Source organism: Balearica regulorum, chromosome Z (assembly GCF_011004875.1).
Source record: "Balearica regulorum gibbericeps isolate bBalReg1 chromosome Z, bBalReg1.pri, whole genome shotgun sequence".
Taxonomy (NCBI): domain Eukaryota; kingdom Metazoa; phylum Chordata; class Aves; order Gruiformes; family Gruidae; genus Balearica; species Balearica regulorum.
In genome coordinates this window covers 22,666,642-22,693,295 of record NC_046220.1, presented here as the reverse complement: position 1 = coordinate 22,693,295, position 26,654 = coordinate 22,666,642, and the positions used below count along the sequence as shown (strand labels likewise).

General features: G+C 43.3%; 1 protein-coding gene across 2 annotated transcripts; it reads right to left on the bottom strand.

The window, feature by feature from the left end:
• Positions 1 to 24,033, bottom strand: TRIM36 (tripartite motif containing 36). 2 transcript variants are annotated; one of them, XM_075740321.1, is made up of 11 exons: positions 23,846 to 23,974; positions 22,584 to 22,818; positions 13,585 to 13,928; positions 10,189 to 10,335; positions 9,061 to 9,156; positions 7,894 to 8,147; positions 7,117 to 7,241; positions 6,255 to 6,548; positions 5,669 to 5,966; positions 3,939 to 4,134; positions 1 to 127 (listed from the first exon to the last, which is right to left on the bottom strand). In XM_075740321.1, the coding sequence occupies exons 1-11, from the start codon at positions 23,870 to 23,872 to the stop codon at positions 104 to 106; spliced, it is 2,040 nt and encodes a 679-aa protein (XP_075596436.1). In that variant the 5' UTR covers positions 23,873 to 23,974; the 3' UTR covers positions 1 to 103. The 2 variants fall into 2 exon arrangements, with proteins under 2 accessions (XP_075596436.1, XP_075596435.1); XM_075740320.1 differs by lacking the exon at positions 1 to 127 and having other exon boundaries at positions 2,510 to 4,134; positions 23,846 to 24,033.
• Between the last annotated feature and the right edge of the window lie 2,621 nt (positions 24,034 to 26,654).

Here is a 26,654-nt window from a genome sequence, read left to right as displayed (position 1 = left end):
AAGTTTTCAGTGCTTGACTAGCTAATCATGGTTTAATAAATGACTGAGGGGAAAAAAAACGTGGAATAAATTTTACCAGCAGAAAGAGATTTGCTGCATCTTACTACAACTTAAGCTGCTCCAAGATCTGGAAAAGCAAGCAAACAAAAATTTATCATGTTTGTGTTACCTATGAAGCTACTCAGAAACATTCAAGTCTAGAAGTGACTAAAGCGCTGCAGGAGGCCCTCAGGACTAAGTGACTAGGTAAACAAGCAGATGAAACTCAACATTAACAGATGCAAAATTACACACAAGGTGGGGAAACCCTGTATGTGCATAGCTTGTTTACAACTAACCATCAGGATTGTGTGGAAGACACTGCAGAAGAAACTGTAAACATCAGCATAATAATCGGTATCAACCAAAAAGGCAAATACAGTTTTAGGACTATGTAAAGAAGGAAAATCCAGAATTTTGTCATCCTTCACAGCAAGAGAGTGTCTGTATGGAGGGGTCCTTCAGTCAGCCTCAGAAGACGAGAGCAGAAAGAGGGGCAGCAGGATGCTCACCAGTACAAAATGGCTTCCATCCAGTGAAAAGAAATAGGAAAGGGAGGGCAAAATGGGAAAGAAAGGCTATGATAACCATATTTTACAAAAAGAAATTACCTAAAGGGTAACTAGCAAGGGACAATTTGCCATTTCTTGCAGGAGAATGTTCCAGAAGATACCCACTGCTTCACACCTGCTGTCTGGGACATGGAAGTGCTTCCCACACAAGCACACAATGAAGCTGTGCAACATACTTCTATGCAGCCTTACTAGGGCAGAAACATTTGCAGTTGACAAGAGGTTGCCCTTGCCAGACCTTTCTAGCTCCGAAAAGGCTGTCATGCTCACTTTGACGCAGATGACATTTCTGCCAATTTCTTCTGACAGTGGCCACCAGACAGAGGCTTAGGAGAGAGGACACTGGGAGGGGTGGACTCCGGGTCAGATCAGTACAACAGTTCAGACAGCAAAGCACACAAAAGCTTTGCATTATGACCTACATTCATTTAAGTGTATTGTGATTTTCAGGTCCCATTTCATAGCTCTACAGCTGTATACATGTACTTAGTAAGCATACTTCACACACATTCATCAAGACGCAACACTATCCCCAAATTAGAAAGCATATCCCCAAATTAGAAAGCACCAAGTATGTATTAGAAACATCCTTCACTTTAGATCCTTATTTTTCCACAACACAAGTTAACAGTGCAAGTACCCAAATGTTTCTTTACATAGATTTCCATAAACAGATGCAGTCCACCTCCGTGCCCAGTAAGATCATGTAACAGATCCTCCTGGAAGATATGTCAAAACATATGAAAGACACGGAGGTCATTAGAGACAGCCACTGTGGGTTCACCAATGGCACGTCGTGCCTGACTTATCTAGTGGCCTTCTGTGATGGAGTGACTGCATCAGTGGACAAGGGAAGAACTACAGATGTCATACACCTGGATTTCTGTAAGGCCTTTGAGACGATCCCCCACAACATTCTTACCTCTAAATTGGAGAGATAGGGGTTTGATGGATAGACAGTTTAATGGATAAGGAATTGGCTGGGTGGCCACATCCAAAGAGTTATAGTCAATGGCTCAATGTGCAAGTGGAAACCAGTAACAAGTGGTGTACCTCAAAGGTCTGTACTGGCATCAATATTATTTAATATCTTCATTAACAACATAGTGGGATTGAGTTCACCCTCAGCAAATTTGCAGAAGACATCAAGCTGAGTGATGCAGTTCACTCACAAGAGGGGAGGGATGCCATCCAGAGGGACCTTGACAGGCTCGAGGAATGGGCCCACGTGAACGTTATGAGGTTCACCAAGGGCAAGGTCCTGCACCTGGGTCCACGTAATCCCCAGTGTTGATACAGACTGAGGGATTGAGAACAGCCCTGCAGAGAAGGACTTAGGGGTCCTGGTGGATGAAAAATTGGACATGACCCAGCAACGTGTGCTTGCAACCCAGAAAGCCAGTTGTATCCTGGGCTGCACAGAAAGAGGGGTGCCCAGCAGAGCAAGGGAGGCGACTCTCCCACTTGGCTCTTCCAACACCCCACCTGCACTACTGCATCCAGCTCTGGGGTCTCCAGCATAAAGCAGGTCCACAGGAGAGCCATAAAAATTATCAGAGGGCTGGAACACCTCTCCTGTGAAGAAAAGCTGAGAGAGTTGGGGTTGCTCAGCCTGGAGAAGGCTCCGGGGAGACTTCATTGCGGCCTTTCAATATATAAAGAGGGCTTAAGAGACAGATGGAGAGAGGCTTTTTGCCAAGGCCTGTAGCAACAGGACAAGGGGTGACGGTTTTAAACTGATAAAGGGTAGATTTACATTAAATGTAAGGAAAACATTTCTAATGATGAGGGTGGGGCGACTCTGGAACAGGTTGCCCAGAGAAGTTGTGGATGTGTCATTCTATGATTCTGTGAAAAACTACTATGTGATACAGTTTTCAACATAAGAAGAACAGAAATTTGAGAGGAGATATCCTTTAAGGCAGAAATTGGGTCTCAGAACTTAAATAGTGCATTTTTAACATTTTCACTAAAAAACCAAGCTGCTACTAGATTAAAAAATTAACTTATAGAAACAAGTATTAAAAGAAATACCTGATTTTTTTTTTAAAGTTCACATATTATTACTCATGTCAATAACTCATTTGCTCATTTGGGGTTGTTCAGCCTGGAGAAAAGGCGGCTCCAGGGAGACCTAATTGCAGCTTACCAGTACCTGAAGGGGCCTACAGGAAAGATGGTGAGGGACTGTTTATCAGGGAGTGTAGTGACAGGACAAGGGGTCATGGGTTCAAGCTGAAGGAGGGTTGATTTAGATTAGATGTGAAAAAGAAATTCTTTACTGTGACGGTGGTGAGGCACTGGCACAGGTTGCCCAGAGAGGTTGTGGATGCCCCATCCCAATCCCCATTCTGAGATTCTATGATTCTGTGATTCTTTTGCCTAAATACCAGGTACTATTACTCACACATGCAAACACTTCTGATTTTGGACTCTAAAGTCTGACGTTTAAGGTCAAATTGCACTTTATGTATTTTATATAGCCTATAGTAAAAGCCTGGAAGAGTAAAGAAACTTACCATTATGCCACCAACTATATGACACCAGGTGTCAGAATTAGGGTTTTACCGTACAGTCACATTAAAGGTATATGACATGCAATCAGATTCTAGTTTACCATCCTCTTTCCCAATACAACCTAAATGTTCAGCTGCAGTTCTGATTTCTCCCGACTTTATATTGCATTTTTGCAAATGTTATTTCGTGCTGAAAGTTCCAACCCCTGGTGCTCAGGGGTTAATTGGAAAGCATTTGAGCCCTCAGAGGCATTCAGGCAGATTTCTTAAAAAGAGAATGGCAATCACACGCCATCAGTTTTGACTTCATAAAATGCAAAACTGACTAGGTAAGGATTTAAGTTACATAGAAGGCAGATTTCTACCCCTGAAGAGTAATTTTGGTTGCTAGTCAAACTTCTTCCCTGCTTCCTCCTGGGAAGAATGTCTGGAGAACGGCATCGCACAGATCACAAGAAAGGCAGGAGAGTTCGCGGAAGAACATTTCCCACTGGTGTGGGAAGTGCCTGAACCGTTTGTTTAAAAAAAGCATGGCCCAGAGGCTTGTGAGCAACACATAAGTAGAATGTTATTAATCAGGACTGAAGACTGAAGTAGAATTCTTCTGCTTTCATTTTCCATCTCAGAACAGCGATGGGAAGAGATTACTGCACTAGATGTCATCGTGGTTCTCCCCATACTTTGCTGTGACAGCTTCCTCAAGATGAACTGCTGCGCCACCCATTAAGGCAAATGCTGGGTACATTATGCCAGAGCAGTCCACCTCGCACTCATAAAGGCATTTCATAGAGCCTGCATCGTAAAACCCCACCTTGCCTTTGTCACAGTCCAGGCAGATGCCCAAGCACGACGGCAGGGGAAGGATTCGGCTCGCTGGATCCTTTGGGGCAGCAGGTATTGTGGGGATAAAGAACTTCTTCATGCCTAAAGTGACCAGTGTGAAAGGCTGCGATGAGTCAAAGAAGGCATCTTCACTCCCACTGTCATGACCACTGTCTTGCTCGTATCTAGAACAGAAGAAGAACCATTTGCTTTTGTCAAATTCTGATGTGGTATCGTTGATGTGAACTGGAGAAAACATCTTTTGTAAGATAGGTAACACCACAGGATCACCTGCAAAACCTTGTGGGGTAAAAATATACCTAAGCTTGGGGGGAAGATGCATTTAGTAGGTAGAGAACACTCACTTGGGCCACTTCAAACAATTAATAACAGCTAAATTCTAATGAGGATGAGACCACAGCAGGCTTTACTAAGGAGCAGATATATCTAAATGTACTCATGCTAGGCAATCATTAATGAACCTACAGGTAAAGTAAGTTAGTTAACTTGAGAAGTAATTTAGTGAATATGACTAATCATTACAGACATGTCTAGCTTTATTTACATAATGTTAAACAACAGCTGTAAATACATTTAACATTACTGTTGTCCTATGAGTTTTCCATGCTACTGCTGCATTACATTGTCTTTAAAATTCACAACACAAAAAGTAGTGGTTTAAGGTTTTTGTGGTGGGTTTGGGTTGTTTTTTTTTTTAAAGAGCTCTGCCTGAAGGCTCACCTGTACCCCTGTTTCCCAGCTGGTTACTGGGGGAAGTTTGTAGCCAGATTTCTTCAGTCTACATGCTTTTCCTACTTCTGTCCCCAGATGAAGACAGACCAGAGAAGCACATTCTTCTGTGCAGACAATCCCTAGCTAGGTTTGTGGTTTTGGGGTATTTGGGGGCAGGTTAGATGTGTATCAGCTAAAGTTTTCCAGATATTTGTGTGGATAAGGAAAAAGAAATCAAGAAATCAGGATCTAATGTCTCACTTTGCAAAAAGGCTCCATCTGACTTTAAGCAGCTCAAGACATTGGCATTTTTACACTTTCATTAAGTTATACAGGAGGAAGCAAATACATTTTCTAGACTCCTGAAAAAGCTAAGAGTCCCCAGGAGACAGTCTCCCAGCCTCCAGTTCCTAGACACATCCAGGCTTACTACAACTGTAACTGAGAGCTGGAAATCCTTTTGTTGTTTTGTCCACTGTACTTTGGCTTGTGCTCAGTAGCAGTCCAGTACCTTATGCAACCATATAGCCTTGGGATAAGCCAATGATTTGGAATCCATCATGATGCAAGCTACAGCAAAGATACACAGATATGCACAGTGAACACTGTACCTCTGAACAGCTGCCAAACCTAGTACGCTAAGGTAATTAAGGCAGAGTCTTGCTATTAAGAATTAAGAATTGCTTCAGTCTTGCAACTGATGCTTTTTTTTTTTACCTTCTTGCTTTAATTGACATATCTTGACATCTATAGGAACCTGCTTTCTTCCCCAAAAATAAAGAAAATAGGACTTTGTATAATTAGAACATCTTTCTCCTAATAGTGGGGGATGAACAGGACAACCTGCTTACACCATATCCTTCAAGCCACTTTCCTCTGGTTAGGTTCACCTTGCATACTAATTGAGACCAAACTTGCTCTTAATTTATTTTTTAAAAAGCCATCTCCTTATCTAAAACATATATTAAGCAAGAGTTTGCAATTTACCTTGGGCTGGTCACATCGTGGGTATTATGGAACAATTTCTGTATCTTGTTGCTAGAAACAACTCCCACTTTCACCAGATATGAATAGGCTTCCACATGAAAAGCCCAGAAGTGCTTCCCTTTGGCAATCCCAGTGTCACCAATGATGTAATCCAGGGTTGTGTAGCACCCGACCTGCATGCGCTCAGATCCCAGCAGTAGAGGAAATCCAGCCCTACTTTCCACAGAGGTTCTTCTTGGGTTCAGCAGGAGATGTTCACTGTTGTACCCACATTTGTCATCAAAAAGAAAACGGAAAACTGAAAAACAATATCCCAAAAAATTTCGTCTTAGTTTTTGGCCTTCTGTGCTTATAAACTACATTTTAAGTCACACTGGCATTAGAATTTCTCACTTTTAAAGACTACCAGGAACGTCATGCAAGCTAAAACAGTCTCAGTATGCTACCTACTTAACCTGTTTGTTAGTGCTTCTGAACGTTTATGCAACTGGTAACAGTAAAGCCTGGGAGCTACTGGAAACCACCAACAGCTCTTAACACTGACAGCACAGTTTCAGCACCTTGTGGACATCAGAAAACCCAATACCTGGAGCTGGAGGTGTACGCAAAATAACTTCTCGGCTCCAAGGGCTACAGATGGACCCTTTATATCCTCGAACTCTAAAGGCATAGCTGCTGTCATCATCAAGATCAGGTATTACTGTGCTCTTGCTGCAAACTTCAATCTCCTGCCATGCCGCACTCTCCTCTTCTCTGTTAAGCTTATGATACTCAAGAACATAGATATCAGCTGAGTCTGTCTTCCCAGGGCATTCCCAGCTGATTAGAGCTTTGTCGTACATTCTGCTCTGCTCTTCATTGATTTCTGGTATTTCTAGACCTGGAATGTCAGAGATTCAGGAGAAAAACACCTCAAATTTAGATACATGTTGTTTTAAAATTAAACATACAAGCCCTTTGTTGAATGGCTATAGGGGGGTGGGGGGTGGGATGGGGGTGTGTGTGGGGGTGTGTGAGTGATATCTGACTCAGTTAAAGAATGCACATGAGGATGGTTCTGTTCATGCACTTAAATAAATCCCTTACTTTCTGCTTTTCCTTTGAAAGTTGTATTATTTATTTTTGCTGGCAGCTAACAAAATGTATAAAACCCTATTATTTTCTGTCATGCAACAAAACACTTCTAGGAGACCTAGTATTACTTAATTGTAGTATTTTGGAAGCCAACGTAAACTGGTACTGAATGCAATGGCATCTTAGCTTCTTTATCAAAGCTGAAGCTAGCATTGCTGCCAGGTAATGCCTTGTGGATCATGGAGACAGAAAAGAACAATGCAAGTTGCAAGACTGAGTTCTGCAAGTGCAGTCCTGTATAAGTTTTGCCTCTTTACAGAGAAGCCCTTAAAGCCATAAGGTCTCAAGAAAAACCTGATGCTTTCACAATTTACCATTGGAAAGGAAGGACAAGTCACCAAGGATCTCTTCTTGCTTGGCTATGTCCAGCACAAAGTCCTCAAAAGTAGTTTCAGCTGCTGGCCTGAAGGTCTTCAGAGATTCAGTAGCTTTTTGGATTCTGAAAGCACAGATGCAGAGGGATGGCAGAAGACAGAAAAGAGAATTCATATGTGTGCATTCCTTAAAGTAAAAATGCTAGGTTTTGCTTTAAAAAAAAGTTCCGTTTTCATGTATTCACTGATGTCTCCTAAAAATTTCTGTCTCTCTAGACAGAATTCAAACACAAAAGTTAAAAGTCTCTTGTACATCAGTGTAAAGATAAGGAACAGGAGGTAATCATTCAGCTGGCAAAGCATTTTAACAATTTGGAGCATTACATTCAAAGAAGAAAATAGGCATGAAGTGCTAATGGACAACAACTATTAAGATTGAAGAGTTTAAAGCCAGAAGAGACCTGTTAGATTAACTTGCAAATCCCAATACAATCTCTGAGCAAAGGAATGTGCCAGTGAGCTGATACGGGCTACCCTTCCACTGCTGTCCTACTGAACAAGGCTTGGCGTTGTTGCAGGACAGAGCCCCTCCTGTGTGCTGCTTCTTAACACACCCTGTAATGTGATAATTTCTACTGAATGGTACCAGGACCATCTCTGCACCTCTGCAACACCAGGTACTGCATTCAGTACTTTGCTATTAGGTGTCAAAAGAACATGACTGACCAGACATCCTAGAATAGTACCTGTACCTCAGACAGAAGATAATTAAGATACCTGACATGAAGTTGTTTTGCTGTTTGAACAAAACAAGACGGATCAGTTTCTTTAAGCACTTCTTGAGCATATCCTACAAGGCCATTATTTTCCAGGAGCCCTTGATATTCTTCGGCTTGCGTTTGCAGTTTTTCCAGCCTTAAATTCTTAGAAGCCTCAATTGCCCTAAGAGCCGCAGACTTCTTCTCTTCCAGGACATGAGATAATTTCTCAAAACTCTGACATGCTTCTTCTTTAGCTCTTTCACTGTTGCACTACGAAGGAACAAAAGACATTTTAGACAGACTTCACAACACTGTGGCTGTGAACAGAAACATACTTAAGATTGTCCAAGATACCACAGCAATCTAGTCATCCGTTTGACAGACAAGACTAATGAGCTTTGTTATGCTCTTCAGATTGAAAATGCCATCAGCACTGCACCCAAGCCAGTAAGCATTTACCATCTTAACACAGAGAATGAAGAGCAGGAAAGTATTCCTCTTATTATGCCTTGAGTTATGCATGACATTTTCCAAACAGCTCATGGACAAGCACTGTAAAAGCAGGCCAGTCTCTGAAGTCTTCATGATCACGAGCAAGGTGCTCTTTCATCTTCCCAACCACCCTGAAATGGGGTCCAGGCCAGTTTCTCACATATGCCCTCAGAACTGTAGTGCCACCTCTGACTGCGTAAGAGGAACCACAAAGCACAGAGAAAATCTGTATCAAGATACGGGCAGGGCCAGGAGCTCCTGCAATTTCTGCCATCGCACTTTTCAGCTTGTATGTGAGCTCCCAGCTCTGACTCTTCTGCAGGGAGATTTTGCCCTTAATTCTGACTTTTCTGCAACATCTTCAAGGTAAACAGACAGCATAAATTGTGCAGCATCGTTAATAAACAAGAGCTGTAAGTCTAACCCACTTCTCTTTGTTGAAGGTATCAAATAAGCTTTATTTCAATTAAATTTACAGCAGCACCCAAAACTTAACTTCCCTCTGTATGTTGCTCACATTTCCCACACTGTCAGGATTAGGTCTTAGTGCATGTGATTCAGGACTAACACAAACTGTCAGAAATTGTTTTACTGGCTAACTGAAAAAAACCGCAAGATTTGAAATACTTCACTGAAAACAGTTTGAGTCCCTGCAAGGGCCATTCCCAGACAACCGGCGAGCCACTCTTACCTCTGTTTCTTTCAGCAGCAGATCCAGCTGTGTGATGTGAGCTTTCACCTGGCTCTCCTTACTGATGAGGTACTCGATATCTTTTGAAAGCTTCTCCTGTTAAAATAAAACAGCAAGCTGGCAGAATAAGGGTATCCCACCCAAACTGACATCCAGCTAGCGCTCCATTTATCTAGTTACAAGGACAAAGCCTGCCACCAGTTATGAGCAGGAATGCCATGGAGAATTGCTGCAATGACTGCACAGGAACATCAGGCTACTGCTGTGAGCAAGACTGGGGGCACAGCCTCCAAGGACAAGAGGTAACAGCTTCAGCTGGCTCCTTCCTCCCCAGCCACTGGAGTCACCCTCTCTTAGGCTAGGAACATGAGGCTTCATGATGTTACTAAAACTCACAGAAAAGCCTTGTAAGTTTGTAACTTTTGTAACTCATTTGTAGTAAGATTTGCTAGAAAAATGAGTGGTTCAGAGCACAAACTTATGAGTGTCTCTGCACTTCCTTAGTTGCAAGAGTTAACAGCTGTACAGGAAGAGCCTTGCAAACAAGCAAGGAGGCCAAAGAGCAGAAGGCAGGCTGGGCTGGGATCTTTTTTTTTTTTTTTCCTTTTCTTGTGAGCAAGAGAGGAAGAAAAGGAAGAAGAGGTAGCAGCAATCATTCTTTAATACAAAGCAAAGTTTGCAAGGCTTCCCTGTATTGACAGCTATGCAACTTCAGAAATGCACAAGGTCCCAACAGCTACTTCAGATGCAAATTTTTCAAGAGTGCTTCTAAAGTTTCAGCTAACCTAAGTCGCAAGGACACATCTTAAAAAGGCTCCACTGTAAAGCATTAACTGCTTAAACCTTCTGCATTAGTCAGTACTGCTGTACAGTTGGCTAAAATAAGGTGAAAGCACTTTTAAAGGCTTATGTTTCAAGCCTCACAGAAAATGCAGTTTACTTTCTCAGACACGCACTACGTCACACTAATATATCCATTAACAGATGTTGCACAACAGCTTGCCTCATGAGGAGCTCAGTGTCCTCTGAACACATGTCCTGGTTTCCTGCCAGAGGGAGTTTGCCCTTACACCAGAAGCTCAGTATTGTTGCCCTTTCTGAAGGCCAGGTCCAACTAATTACTTTTACCTTAAGGGTTTTGTAGGCAGTGCTCATGGTTGTTACTCTATGGTTTGCATGACATCCACCCAGTTTACAAAGATGACAAACAGGCCTTCTACAGATTTCACAGTACATGTTTACCCTCTCCATTTCATGTTCTGGACACATCAAAATCTGAAAAAAAAGAGAGCAAAGAGAATGCAAGTATACTTCCAAAAACTGAGGTGCTCAACAAAACATCAAAACACACTCATTCCACAGCAGTGTCTGATTTCATCAGTGGATTTTGTTGTAGTAAGTTTATCTGCCACGTTTTGTATTTGTCTCTGCCAGTGAAAGCCAGCAGATGAACACACAGTTTCACAAGGTTTACAGTGAGTAAATCTGTAGCAATGTCTGTGTACACATCACATAGCTTCCACACTGCAATTAACTGTTTTCCTAATCCCTGAAGTTGTTTGCGTGCCTCAAGTTCCCTACACTCCTGTTCAGGACTGCAAATGCAATGTATAACACACCCACCCTGTCAAATTTAACCATGTCCATGCCAGCATCTCTTGAAACAGCTATGAAATGTTTCCTAAAGCAAAGGTTGACATAATACAGTAATGATTTAAGTCTAAGCTAGACTCTGATCAGCCACATAGCCGTTGCTCTTGGAGCAACAAACAAAATGCAGCCACCACCACCAGTCACAGTCATTTTAAAGACAAAAGGCTCCAGTGTTTCAATTTTTCTGTCTGCCTCCAGTTACAAGTTGTTTGTGCTGAGCACCAATTCCAGTATCAGCTTAAACAGCATTGCAAAAAAGCTGGTGTTTGCTAAAAATCATCTTTCAAAAACTGAACATGTTGAAATAACTGCTCAAAGAGTAAAAAAAAAAAAAGTGCTGCTCAACTCCAAGATCAAGCAACAGATAAAACTGTTTTAAAGAGGGGGGAGGTGGTGGTGGTGGGTGTTAAAAAAAATATGCTTTGCCTCATTCCAGAGCACTGAAAGAAAACATTTGAGTCTGTGTACTCCCTGTTACCAAAGAAGAGCTGTTGAGAAAACTTTTCAGTTTCATGTGAAGGAGAAGAACAAGACAGCAGTGCCAACAGTCAAGCTTTAAAAGTATCATCTTTTAAAACACACACCCCCCCCAAAAAAAAAAAAAAAGGACAGGAAAGGGCGCAAACATAGAAAATTGTGAGTAGTATAAATATGGACACACTAAGCTAAAATTGCAGACTGTCTCCAAAAACACCTGTCAAACCCCAAATGTTACCGTAGGCTACAGTGAAAAGCCCAAAGACACCAGTCTCACTAGTGCCTTGGTACTTAAAACTGTCATTAAGCAGAGTATTTGATAAACTATCTCGTTGTCATCGACTGCTGGAAAGAAAAGAAAAAAGAAAAAACAAAACAAAAGAGGAAAGAGAAAAGAAAAGGAAACTTTCAGGAAAATCAGCTGTGCAAGTAGACATCTGCAAAAACTGCAGTCTTGCTGTTAGTCTGTGGAAGTAGTTTTTTCCACAGCAGTACACAGTCACACCTAACAGAAACAACATATTTTTATTCATCTCCTCCTATAAGCAAGAATTACAGCCTGCAAACTAGAGACAGGTCAGCAGATTACCTCGCCTATTTCTCTCAAAATTCAAGAACAATCAGCCCAGTATGTGTTTCTCCCATCCCCACCACACACGTTACAAAGTGCTCTCCAGTCTGGTTGTAAATTAAAGTGATGACTGGGAACATTGTTTAGGAGACCAGCAAATACACTGTGCATTCAGTTCAGGTCTTAACAATGCAATGCAATGAAAAATGCACTTTTCTTTCTTTATATTAAGCTTAAACAGTCCTCGAAGTAACTAAGAGCACAGTAAAGATCAGTTTACTGTTGTTAGGAAGTCTTTCTACAAAGTAGATGTATATATAGTTGATTTAACTATACTATGCTTTTTTTTTTTCTTTTTTTAAACAGTACATCTGTCTTCACATATAATTTGAAAAAGCTAAATCCCACACATGCGTGCACACACTTGATACATCAAGGTCAGGATGATCTAGACCACTTCTCCCTCTTTTACTCTGCTTCAACAGAATTCCGCTACTGACTTTTAAACCCAGATTGAGTCTACATGTAGTGTACCAGCATATAGTACATTTAAGAGTACACAAGGATCACAAGATGCCTTTGGTATTTTTAAGTAGCAAGTTTGCAGCAGTGAGGGTTTAGATACCACAGAAGCAAAGTTTTTAAGGACCTGTACAGCATTTTAGATCGTGCTGGAAGACAACACACAAACTTTTACCTTACTCATTTTTCCAATTTCACAAAGATAGCTGTGTGCTAGTGAATTTTAAAGCACATCAGGCACATGCTTGTTCTTAACTGGAATGAATCTATTAGACTCAAGAAAAACAGCACTAAGTGGACTTCTGGATGTTCACTATCTGCCAGCTCACTAGCTTTTGAGGCTCAAATTTTTCCAGCCTCAGAAAAGAAGGTACACTACCAGTCAAGAGTTTCTTACGCACTGCACATCAAACAAATCTACTTAATTTAATCAAAATTAATCAGAACTCCTTCAACATCGTCATTTCTGCTGTGGGGCCTCCAGCAAGGTCACCAGCCACAGGCATGCAGCAAGTGCGGGGACATTAAGACCTACTGTGGTCCCTTGTTAGTGAGATGGCAGCTGTGACAATTCCTCCCCTTGTGTAACTGAAATTCAGTAAGGAACTGCCATGTTCTGCACCATGCTTAGCAGGAGAAACACAGGTAACAACACTTTGCACTCACTCAAATGTTTTATTTGAATAAAGCAGCAGCAGTGTGTAAAGTAGAAAACTTGCCATTATGTTTTTCTCTTCTGCTATAGCCAAAACCTAACAGGGTGTAAAACCAATGGAGACCTGAACTCCACCTTTTGCTATTGCTAGATGCAAAGAAGGAGGAGAGAAAGAAGGTGCTTTGTGACAGCTTTGTGATGGATCAAGTTCAGGCACAAAACATCCAAAGGGAACCTGCCTTAAGGGGGCAAAGGGGAGGCCAGTTGTGTTGGGTTTTTTAAGTTTACTGCAAACAAGTATCCTCTTTGACCTGACTTTTAGAGAAAAGCACTGCAATTCTAGATGTTCAAGATCATTATGCCTTCCAAAAAAAGAAAAAAAAAAAGACCAAAATCATAAATAACACAATCCATTCCCCAAAGTAAAAAATCCTTATTTTTAGGGTTGCCTTCAAATATGTTCTCAATGTCCTCTTCAATGGTAACCACTTCAGCATCAACAAGAACAACACCTTACGGTTCACTCAATAAATAACAGAAATAGTAATACAACAGTGGTCCTAAAAAGCAACCACCATTGCACAGATATGTCTGAAGCTATATGCAAATGCTGCAACCCAAATTCTGTAAGATACAGGACACTCACCTTGGGTCTGAAGTTGGTGGTTGGTCCTACATACTCATGCTGGGCTTTCACAGTTCCCCAAGGATGGTGTATTTTGAAACACTCATTGCAATAGCTTGCGCTGCAGTCCATGCAGCTCTTTGTGGACTCTTGAGGTGGAGGTTTGCAGAAATCACACATAATAGCAATGGCTGCCCTGGCTGCTTGTCTGTATCTTTCCACAATGGTTTCCAAAGTAAAGTTGCGAAATAAGCCATTGATGCCACGTTCTCCAAGATCAATATCCCGCTGGCAACCCGGACAAGGAAATAGAGTCGATCTAGGAGTCAGTGAATTGCGTTTTCTGCCTGTGTAGACACCAAATCCTGATTTAGGAGGAGCATAAACAGAAGAGGTTTAGATTTTAAAAGGGGAAGCAGAGGAATTTATGATCCAGTTCCAAACTATTGTAGCACATCGTCCAAACCAGTACAATACCAATTCTTATGCAGTTTGCCAAGCCAAAGAGAATACATTTGCCATGACAAGGTAGTGTAACATCTGAGTCCAGGGGACATTACCAACTACTACTCTAAAACATAATGCTATGTTAAGATGAATTTAGCTGTTCCAATCCTATCTTCTTCATCTAGTTTTGGATGCACTTAAGCTGCAGCCTTTTGAAACACTAAATACAAAACCTTCTGGAAACCAGTTGGTTTTAGGCTAACTGGCTGCCCATATAGACAGCAATAGCTTCGTAACATATTGAAGTAAAAGATGCTTATTCCTAGAGTGAGACTAGTCATTCCCTGACAAATATAGCCAACTTCGAGCTCCTTGAAGTTTGCTTTGACTGAGTCAAACTTATCTGGCTCATCCAAAGAGGCATCATTAAAAAAAAAAAAAAAAAAGGAGGAAAACAAGAGAACTAGGTATTACCAGTATGAAATCTCAGCTAAATAATTTAGTAAATATGCAGAGGCCCTTGCTGAATGGCCTTGATAAAAGAGGGGTGCTAAGTAAGCCCTGCACACCAAAGGGGATGCTGAAATGGTTATGTCTGAGAGATTCCTCTACTCTGAACTGGGGAACTGCAGCCCTGCACGGTTACACAGGGTATGTCTTTTCATTTCAAAAAGGGACAGCAGAGAAGCTGCATTTCTACCAAACAGCTATGCAAAAATTTCCCCTCCTCTCCAAAACTGCGTGATCAAAGGCTCAAGTAAAGCCACAAGCCTAAGGAGCCTCTGGAGCCTGTTCAAGGGGATGGCTCATACAGACCCAAAAGCTATTCTACAGGCTAAAGTTCTTGAGGCTGTTAAACAGGGAGTGAATCCCCATGTTCCACTCATGAACCCACAGGGCACAACTTTCAAAAAGAGTCCTTTATGTATTTCTGAAGCAGGAGAAGCTAGTGTTTAGGCTTAACATGTATCCTCTCAGCTTCATCTTAGAAAGAAACAAAAAAAGTGCCCTCTGTAGCTGGAGCATGGTTTCAAGATCCCTTTGAGAGGACTACATGTTGGTGTAACTTAATACATTTGTAAATGGAGGTGTGACTTAAAGATGAATTCTTAGTGTTGAAATTGTTTCTTCTTCAGAAAGGGAAATTTGTTCTCATCTGTATTTAGTCACTGTCTTCCCATCAGAAATGTTGATGCTTCATTTCTTTTTGAAGTGTCCTTCGATACTAAGCAAAAGACACTTGCCTTGTGCCACTCTCCTATGGCTTCTTCATTCAACAATCCAAAACCTCCCTTCCTATCATGTCCTTTCCAGTCTCTTTAAAAAAGACAAACCAACACTCCCAGGAGGAACTAGTCCCTTTAAAAATCTTTCAAATGTGCCCCATGGTAGTTACAAATGATTGTCGGCTAAGAAGCCACAACCAGAACACGAGTGAGTGTGTACAAGCTGGCAGTCTCAAACTCAGCTGATCTCATGCCTTTCTGTAGGTTCTGAGCAAAACAACTAGACTGCATTTACAGAACAGTATAGGTGGCACAAGCCACCAGTATACAAGTCTCTGGCTAAGGGAAGCAGATTTTTTTTTTTTCTTTAAAATTTTTTTTTAGTACTTACTTGAAGTGAATTAATTACCCAAACTGCACATCCTGCAGTACCTGTAACTTGGCATACACAGCAACACACACATGCAATGCACGGCAAAAGCAGTGAAACACAAACTGTATTTCCAATGTACGCTCCAAGCTAGCACTGCACACAGGAACACAGATCTTCTACACAGATTTCTACGATCGCCTAAACAAAAAAGATGACTTCACATGCAGTGCCATGCAGTCAACAGCTACAGAAAGGGATGTGGAGTACTTACATTTGCTAAAACTAAGTAAATAATGATACAAGGTCGTACGTACAGGTACTGCCTACAAGCAGTATGCTACAGCAGAGAGCAAGCAATGACAAAGCAAGATAACAAGAAAAAAAATCATGGTGCAGTGGTCAAGTTTAAAAATACAGTTGAAATTCGTATCCAGTAGCATGCTTTTGAAGTATGGCCCAAGCGGGTCAAATGTGGAAGGGGCGTTTGTTTAATCTCAAAGGTGAGTTCAGCTGCATCCCAATGGAGGCCTTTCATTCTGCCCGTGGTGGACTGAAACGAGACCGTCATCACGAGCCATGCTCTGTGAAGACTGGTGACACTGCTTACCACTGCTTATGGAAAGCAATCCAGTATCAAGGAAGTCCTGTGCGCCTTAAGATGTCTCATCCCTTTTCACTGACAGCACTCTTAAGAGCCTAGGGCTGGGTTTTTTTCCCCTGTTTTAAACTCTGGAAGTTTACTTGCTAAGCTTCTTGGTGTGCTCTGCCACTTCAACACTTCAATTATGGAATCATTCGCTTTTTGCCTAGTGAGTGTTAAAATATTAACATGCAGTCAGAATTAGTCTGCTTTCTGCTTATAGGATTTCTACATTTGTATTTTAAAAAGAAAGCACTGATGAAGTGATTAATTACTTAGAGCATTATCTTTCCTATCTCTCTTGTGTCCAGTTTCCTAAAGCTGAATTCTGCTTATCTAAAAAAAAAAGTGACAAAAAGCAGCAAAACCCATGGATTTTGCAGTCATATTAGATATGCAGCTCAGAGAAACTTAGGTCCTTCCCATACTCTTATGCTTTGCGAATCCAGATTACAACAAACAAGTATGTATTTTGTGAAATACTGGGAATCACCACAAGAAATTTTCCAGTGTGGTTTGTAAACAGACTGCTCCAATTGCAATGAATAGCTCAATCAGTAACTAAAAAATTAGCACAACAAATGCTTATGCTCAGACTCCAAACTCACAAATATTAGGATACAGATTGCAAAGACTCAAGTCAAAGCGCAATCTTAAGCGTGTCTTTTAAAGACAATGCTTAAATGTTCTCTTCCCAAAGAGATGTACCAACACTTAAAATGTCGAAAAGCCCAACCTGCAGTTGATGGTTTGCAAAGGGATAAGACATCGTAAAGATAACATTGTGTTTTCCAAGTAAACAGCATCACCAGAATTCTATGGTTATGGAAGACATGGAAGTTAAATGTGTGAGAGTTTAAGAAAATAAAGATTTTAAAAGTCAACTGGATTCTCATAAAAGGTGTTTTGGTTTGGTTTTTTTAAATGTGTATTTCCACCCCTCCAAACTCACTTAATGCTTTCACATAGATTTTTAGGAAGAAGGTAAAGAAAAAAAAAAAGTGAGAGAATTCAGTATCTGTAAAATGTCATTTTTGGATAGTTTAATCTTCCCCAAATCAAGGGTGCTTTCTGCAAAAAGAGCAGATAAGGACAGAGCTTTCCAAGAGCTCTGACGGTGTCCTACGGTATCTTTATGACACTTTCAGTTTTCAACTGAGGCAATTGAAACTTCCTCTTCTGATTAGCTACTTTGTCCTCCACCAAGTGTGAAATTCAGATTTGTGCTTAGCTTAGTTCATGTGTTTCCTGAAGGACACAGTATTTCTATGGATTGCTCATGTGCCTGGCAATATTATCGCAACATGCAGCTTTGGGGTTTTTTTTTCCATTTTTGACAGAGATCACATCATGCTTACACTAGCTCAGTTTTGGAAATGAGATATACTTTAAAAAAAAAGACACTGGCTGTCCTTCAACCTGACTGTGTCACTACGCAGACCAAACATTACTAGTGTATCAATTTAAAATATTTAGTTTTTCTCATATATTCATGGGCCCTGCTAAACTGCGAGATCCAGAACTACCTACTGAGGTTAACATGGTGTAAAAGTCAATCTGCTTCTTTATCAAATTAAGTGGGCTCAGATACAATGAAGAACTGGCATTACTTTCTATTTAAGGGCAATGGCCAACCATGACCTCTCAATGTTACAAAAATCAATCTAATAATTACATTTCACTACCAGTAAGACAGCAGTTTTACTGAAACTTGATTCATGTAAACTCTTGAAAATTAGGGGGTTTGTTTTAAAGGGAAGAGAGAATGTGCATTTTTGCACCCATCATTGTATGTTCAGTCATGCATACACACAAGAAAAAAAAAATATAATCCAATCCTTAACTGAATTCTAGTCCAGTTGACCTTTAAGTCAGTGTTAAACAGAATGAAAAGCTTTTTTATAGAAGTCCTTTGTGGTACCTTTGCTCACTGCAAAAGTCATTTTGTGGACTTGACCACTGACAAAAAGCTAAATGCTAACCAACAATATTTAACTTGAGATCTAAATGCTAACTATCATCTCTAGCAAATACAAGAAGTGAAGCATTTCTACCTCTCCACCCAAAAGACCTCCTCTGTGAGGCTGCGAACAATGAACAGAAAGCTGTTTAGAAATGAAAAAATGAGATACACCATTGGTTTACAATGGTTCAAATGAAAAGCATCAACTGTTTTCTCTCCTGTGGCTGTTAAAATACTGCAGGGCTGAAAGGCAAGAATGTTTAATTTCCTAGCACACAAAACAACTGTAGTATTTAAGCAGAACTGAAAAAGGGAAAAAGAGGAGATTGGGGCCGGGGGGGAGGACACAGGAAAAGATACTTCAAACATTCAGTTTCTGCATCATCTGTCAGTGCTGCACAAGTGTCAACATAACCACATTACATGCTTTGCTCTAATTACACCAACTTTGTAATTACACTAACATTACAGAAAATGGATTAGCAATAAGAACTATCCATTACTTTCATTTTATATGCAAAATAATCAATACTTTTTTTAATCAAAAATTATTTTATATACATATAAATAGTGGGGGTTTTTTAGACCAAGACATTAGATTTTAAGAAGCACCCACCCTCCATTTCAACTGAAAAATAGAGAGTTCCAGCCTTTTTTCATTAAGATAAATTGTATTTGTAAGTGCGAGTTCTGTGTGCAGAATGAATAAAGAACATGGACCAGTTCCTTCTGGCATCTCAAGAATTTAAATGCCAAAATAATTTTAAATAGATGATACTCCTCATAGAATTCACAGGGATTCTTTAAGTGAAAAAAAGAAAAGAAAAAATCCACAGTGGGAGGAAGGTGCCATACATATTTTCAAATATAACAATCATGTCTTGACAGTGCCATGTCCTGCACAAGGCTACCAGAAATTCTAGTGTTTTTTATTATACATGTGAGGCCCCACTTTGGATGTTTTCTTGTATATTTTTCTCTCTTATGGAGCTGTTTTATTACAAATTCCCCTAAGGATCACAAAACGAATCAGGCAAGGCAATGCATGGCGTGGGGTATTTCAGATGCAAGACGAGAATCATACAAATTGCAATCTGGTTGAACATCACTGGTATCAAATGTCTGAGGGCAAATCTCACACCCCACATAGCAATGGCGCTGTAATGCCTGTAACATTAGAAGCAAAGACAGTATAACCTGAATGTCCAAATGTATTATTTAAAGCTCCCATTTCCATATGCTTTTCATTTTGCAAATTTGAACTGTCTGAGATGATAATTTTCCTGTGATGTGCATCTGCCCGACGCTTTTTGGGGGGAAGCCCATTATTTCAAAGTCTCAATACTATTTTGGTACTCATCAAACAGGTATGAAGCCTTTAGGAAAAGCATTCATCCTCTACTAGCAGGTCAGATGAGATAACACATAACTTCCCATCAATTTGCTGGGATGGTGACAGACTACTATGGATTTAAAGATTACAACTCCCGCAACAACTTGCATGCATGTATGTCGGGGGGGCATGAGTGCCAAGAACGGGTCTTTCTTGCCCTGTCCTTAAGGGCGTAAGGAAGCAGTAATGCTAAACCTTGCAAGAAGGGCAGCCAACAACTATGGCAGCACTGCCAACTGAACTTTCCAAATCTATTAGTAATTAAACGTCAGGTTCCCAAGGGAGCTCTGTCTCCTTCATGCACAGGGTGGACTGTGCCACGGCACGGCATGCAGGCCGTGTCATGCTAGATCACTGTTTACCGCCCAACAGAGAGCAAGCTGGAGGGCAGCTTTTGATGGGAGATAAAGGATTACTTCCTGGCTTATGCTGCTGAAGGCAGCGGGGGGGGGAGCTGCTCCCCAGGCACAGCCTGTCCGATACTCCCACACTTGGCAAGCCGCAGGTTTCACTGTGAGGGAAGGTTGCCCACAGTGCCTCCACCACCGCCCAGGCACCCAGCCTAGCACTCCGATGTCCAGCCTGTAAAAACATAAAGTGGACAGCTGCAGCAGAAACCACTGACTGCTTCAGTCCGTGTGTACAATGCCATGCCAGACCATTATGCTTACTGAGGAAAAAAGGCAATAGACTTGGATTTGGGAGAGGGCAGTCACTGGTGGGCTCTCTTCATTCAAACTTCACGTAACACTGCAGTCAGAGAGGGCTGAGATGTATGTACATAGAGCTAAACAGAGACTGTGCGGCTGTGCAGCCCATATCCAGAAAATAGGACTGTAATGAAGATAACTAGTCATTTGGTTTGGGAATTCCCTCAAATCATGTAAGCCTCAACCAGCAACGCTACAGCAAACACAGCATTTGCTCGTCAAACTGATTTGAAAGAGTACCAGTACTAACAAGTCAGGACTTCTTTAAAAGAAGCAGGTGAAATAAAACATTTGAATTTTTGACAACTGGGAAGGGAGGAATGAACACGTTTTGGGTTGCATGACAAGTTTTTCGTAATGGGGGGCTACAGGGGTGGCTTCTGCAAGAAGCTGCTAGAAGCTTCCCCCGTGTGCGATAGAGCCAATGCCAACCGGCTACAAGACAGACCTGCTGCTGGCCAAGGCTGAGCCCATCAGCAACAGTGGTAGTGCCTCTGGGATAACACAGTTAAGAAGGGGGAAGAAAAAGGAGCAGTAGCTTTTGCAGCCAGAATGAGAAGATGTGAGAAACTCTGCAGACACCAAGGTCAGTGCAGAAGGAGGGGCAGGAGGTGCTCCAGGTGCCAGAGCAGAGATCCCCCTGCAGCCCGTGGTGAAGACCATGGTGAAGCAGGCTGTCCCCCTGCAGCCCATGGAGGATGATGGGGAGCAGAGATTCTCCTGCAGCCCATGGAGGACCCCACGCCGGAGCAGGTGGAGACACCTGAAGGAGGCTGTGACCCCATGGGAAGCCCACACTGCAGCAAGCTCCTGGCAGGACCTGTGGACCCGTGGAGAGAGGAGCCCATGCTGGAGCAGGTTTGCTGGCAGGACTTGTGACCCCGTGGGGGACCCACACTGGAGCAGTTTGCTCCTGAAGGTCTGCACCCCATGGGAGAGACCCATGCTGGAGCAGTTGGTGGAGGACTGTAGCCTGTGAGAAGGACCCCACACTGGAGCAGGGGCAGAGTGTGAGGAGTCCTCCCCCTGAGGAGGAAGGAGCGGCAGAGACACCGTGTGATGAACTGACCACAACCCCCATTCCCCATCCCCCTGTGCTGCTGGGGGGGAGGAGGGAGAGAAATGGGGAGTGAAGTTGAGCTCGGGAAGAAGGGAGGGGTGGGGGCAAAGGGGTTTTAACATTTGGTTTTATTTCTCATTGCTCTACTCTGTTTTCTTGGTAATAAATTGGATTAATTTTTTTCTAAGTTGGGTCTGTTTTGCCCGTGACAGTAATTGGTGAGTGATCTCTCCCTGTCCTGATCTCGACCCAGCAGCCTTTCATTATATTTTCTCTCCCCTGCCCAGCTGAGGAGGGCAGTGATAGAGCAGCTTTGGGGGGCACCTGGCCTCCAGCCGGCGTCAACCCACCACGGAACGTTAGTAACATATGGAATGCAAGATACAGCTTTAGGGTTTGTCTTGTGGGTGGCTATTCCATAGCATTGCAGACTGTGGTTTCTAAGTGGATAATTATGTCAGAAGGAAGGCTAAAAGCCAAGATGAGGTTTCTTTCACAAAGTATAACATGCACAGAGTACTTTTGATGTATCTGTGTAAAAGCAGATCAACTCATCTGTGGATTACACAGACGGCTGTGAGAATCTTTCTGGTGTGATATCACAAAGAGCAGGAGGAGCCCTACAGCTAAGTGCTCCTTAAAGCTTCGAGCAGACCACACTGAAGGAGACTGTTAGCGCAGTATTCTTACAGTCATCTGTCCTCCAATTCTGCCACCGTGCAGTGATGATCATCTATGGAAAATGATTTATTGTAAGCATAATGAAGTGGGTAGGACAAAACTATCATTTGCAAGGTCTGCAGAGGCTCAGAAGGAAGTTGGAACTAATGAATTTAGGCTGGCTGAAACCTGAGAGAACCACCTTGACACTACTACTGACAGGCTGAAATCTACATCTCAACACTACTGAACATGATGCTACTGCATCTCAATGTAACTGAAATACAGGAAAAAACAAACACAATGGTTACAAAAATTTACAGGATGCCACAAAGACAAATCTATTATATATGAAATAAAGTGCATTGTCCTTAAAAATATTCCCATTGTTCCTGCCACAGAATGAACAAGACTTGCACTGTCCCTAAGTCATCTCTTTAACTGCGTCAGGAGTACTGGGAAGACATTTTACCAATGCAGATACCATTCAGCTCAAGTCAGTCTAATACGTAAGATTAGGGAAACGTGCAAAAAAATCTGATACGTACCTGATCTGCTAATCCTGTCAATTCTGTCCATGCTAGAAGACGAGACTTTAATTCGAGGGCTACTCTGATTAGAGGATTCAGAGCCTCCATCAGCTAAAGAGTCTTCAAATGCGAAGAGTATTTCTTTCACACATTTGTGACAGACATTGTGCTGGCAAGGAAGGATCAGTGGATGGGTAAATAATTCCTTGCATGCTGGGCAGATGAGCTCTCTTTCTATACCCTTAATGGTAACCTTTGTGACAGAAAGAGGGAAAAACAAGTGTAAGCGCAGAAAACATGAGCCAGCAAGACTAACTGCACAGCTCTATGTTTGTATGTTGCTAAAAATCAATGCACACAGTTTTAGCTGGTTTCAGGCACTCCTTTGGTTAGCACTGCAAACAAATCTCAATTAACATTTATGAAAGCACTGACAACATTAATTTCAACTGAAATGAACACCGCCACTAGGCAAACTCAGTTCATGTTTAGGTCATGTCTGCATTGCAGGGGAGGAAAGGAGAGGAGGGGAGTAGTCTTGATTTCAGTCAAGGACCTAGTGAAACGAAAGCAACCATACTTCTTAACAATAGGAATCCATACATTTAACTCAGCTTGCTCGCTTGCTTTTCGAGGGGGTGGGGGGGGAAGAAAAAATTGCCAGACTGGTTAAACAACAGTCTTTCCTGCCGTGCAATTCACATTTAAGGATTGAAACTGCCTTGACTTCATTAGGCTAATAGTTCGAGTCAGGAACATTGCTTATTTATTTCCCGCACAAAGGGCAGCCCGTGGATCTATGCAGCTCTCCAGCAATTTAATGACCCCACAGCCATCTGGCACTGCGCTCCGAGGCCGGAGTATCTGCGGGGAAAGCCAAGGCAAGCGGGAACCCAGCGAAGCATCAAGTGGCGAGTGCAGACACCGGCTGCCCAGCGCCCGCTCCTCTCCTCTGGGGTTTCCACCGATCAGCCCGCCGCGAGGCTGGACCGATTTCATTTATGTGCCTCCGGGAGCGTTTCCCCAGCGCGCACCGAGCCCCGTCTGAAGATCCCTGTGCGAGCCCTGCCCGCCGCCCCACCACCGCCGTGCTGCCGCCGGTGCCGCTCCCCGCCAGGCAGGGACAAACCTGCCGGGGTGCACCGGAGGGGACACACCTCCCCCCCCCCCCCGCCCGGCCCTTCAATCCGTCGCGCCCCCCCCAGCACAAGCCGCAACAGCGGAGGGGACGACAAACCCCGACCCGGCAGCCGCGTCCCCCGCCTCCCCCTCGCGCTCACCGGGCTGTCCAGCCGATCGCCCTCCATCCCCGCGCCTCGTCCGCCCGCAGGCTCCGCGGCAGCGGCTGCCAACCCGGCGGGGCGCCGTCCAGCCGGGCAGGAGGCGGCCCGCCGAGAGAGGCGGGGGGGGGGGGGCGGGGGGGATGCGGGGAGTGCCGTCCGCCGGGCGGGGCCAACGACGGCGCCCAGCTCACAATGGCGAGCGGGCGCGGCACCGGGCACCGGCGGCGCGGCGCGGACACGCCCGCAGCGGCAGCGGGGCCGCCAGGGGGCAGCGCGGGGCCGGGCCCGCCGGAGCTGTCCAGCCGCCGCTTCCGGGGGGGCCGCCCCCCACCAGCCCGCCCCTGGCGCGTTTGTTTTGTTTTGGGGGGGGGGTTTGTGGCTTTTTAAAAAAACTTTTATTTTTTTCTTTCGCCATGCGGCACCGGAAATGTCGCCCATCCCAGCGGCGGGGAGTATTTAGTAGTTTCCCACTCAAACCCGTTCCGTTCATAACCTCCCCTGGTGACAGATGTCACACAGGTGTGTGTCTGTCGCCGGAGAGCAAAACATCACGATACGCTGGGCACAGGGAAAGCGAGCCGGACAGTAGTAGGCACACACCAGGCAGCGTCCTCGGCAGCTACGATGAGAGAGAGGTGGCGAAGTGGTTTTGCTCGCCGGCACCTCCCACCCTCCCCTTACAGCATGCTTCCGTTGGAAAAGGTGCAGCAAATACCCTTTTCCCCACCAGCCAGAACAAATAAAAAATACTTTCAAATCTCCAGCTTCTTCAAGTTTTGGCAAGGGTGCAGATAGAACCCGCTGCAGGCACAACGCTGTGTGTAGTTAACGCAGCATTAGGCTAAGGGAGAAAAATCACTAGTTAGGAAACTCGGAGTGAAAGCGTACAGTGTCCTCACATTACGCAACATAAGGAGGTTTAGTTAATTAAAACAGATAGAGCCTGGACTACGTGAATGATGAAATGCTGTCAGTTTGACAAACGCTAAATTTGACCTACTTACCTATTTAAGAGACTAACATCAGGATAAGAAGTTCCTTTTTCCCCTCAGAATTACCCCTCATATGAGTCAATAAAACAAACACACTTGAAATGTCTTATTTGGGTTTTGGTCATTATTTACCTCCGGGCTTCAGTGGCCTGGACATGAAATTTGAATGGCAAGTTACACTCAGAAATCATGAAGACAGACGTGATGTTTTTGCATGTCCGGTAATACAAAGAACTTTTCTAGAGAATGCATGTAAAGAGGTTATTTCACATTTACTTTAGAAATCACTCTCATACAGAGTACTGTGCTTGAAATGATTCCGATAATGCCAGTATTGCACAGTATGTATATTCAAACTGAAACATGTCACTTAACCGAGCAGGGGAGGAGAACGGGTTGGTAAGAACCTAAGTTGTCAGCCTTCCAACCATGTTTTGAGGCATGATTTGCCAGCATCTGAATAACCAGCACACTGTATTATGCCTTAACCACCTCTACTCTCCCCCAATTTCCTGATGTTACAGGCAGGCTTTAAAGGATGTAGCTCTTAATAAGCTCTTGTCTACATTAGCACACTACCCATCGCTGACACTGGATGTGGTTGATTTGGGGCCAAATAAACTATCAGCTGCAGACCAGAACACAGCCCCTTTGGCTCTGCTGCCACCTTTGAAAAAACATGAAGAAATTTTGTCTTTGGCAGCACAGCAATGCAAACCGTTCTGCAATTCACGCCAGAGGTGTAGGTGCCAAGTAGAGGTGGGTGTTGCTAGCGTGGACAAACATGGAGCACGCATTTTCCTCCTGTCCTCCCACAGCCTTCAGATGGACCACGGTGCCAACTACTGTTACGGCCAGGACCTGTGAGTGACTCTTTGTTAATCCTTTAATAGATCATTAAGGTATTAGCTTGTTTGTCTGCCTGGTTGCTCTGGCTTCGGGGTACTTTAGAGCAGGATTTTAATTACCACCTCCTCCTCCACCACATTAAGATGTTACATGGATGACATGAAAGGCCTCCAAAGGGCAAAACTGCCCCTTCTGCACTCATCCCTTTTTACTAGCCTTTTGATCTGTCCTCAAGCTAGGATGACTGCATTTGCAGTGCCAAAATCCGCAGTAGCTTTAAGGTAGTGGGAGGGAAAAAAGCCCAATGGTTAGGAACCACTGGTACATTAAAAAGGTAAGAGCACAAATCACTGTCAGAAGAGACTCCTCTTGTTAGCCTCTGCAGAAGGCGTAAGATCAGCATGGCCATGGAAGTTAGACCTACCCTTCTGCTTTGTTTCCAGCCACATGTGTGCATGGATTGGACACCTGTTCTGCTAACGAGGGACTCCTTTTACATCAACTAATACCTGGAAAGTGTTGAGATAGTTCAACACATCCTTCAAAATTCGCTCCTTCCCCTCAGCAGGCAGGGTCTGTCGGGACTTTGCTGGCATGCCTTGTATTCCCAAGACAGCAGCACAAGACAGAAAATGGAGAGGGGCGGAGGGGGGGGTTGTCATCTTATTTTCCCTCCTACCTCAGGTTAGATGTGCTTGTTAATTTAATCAATGGTACACAACAGTCTGCCAAGCATTTATTTGCATTAACTATCAGTACAATTCAAAGAAGGATGCGGCACTCGTTTTCAACAAGCCATAAAAATCCTACACTTGGTTTACAGAGCGATCGGGCTCCTACTGCATGAAGCAACACAGCCCTTCCCCAAAGCACTCAGGACAGTCTAGCAACACCTCCCCTGCCTTCAGCAGTTGAGTTCTCAGACCAAAGCTTTCCAAGACATTCTTTTTCACGCTGCTTTTGCA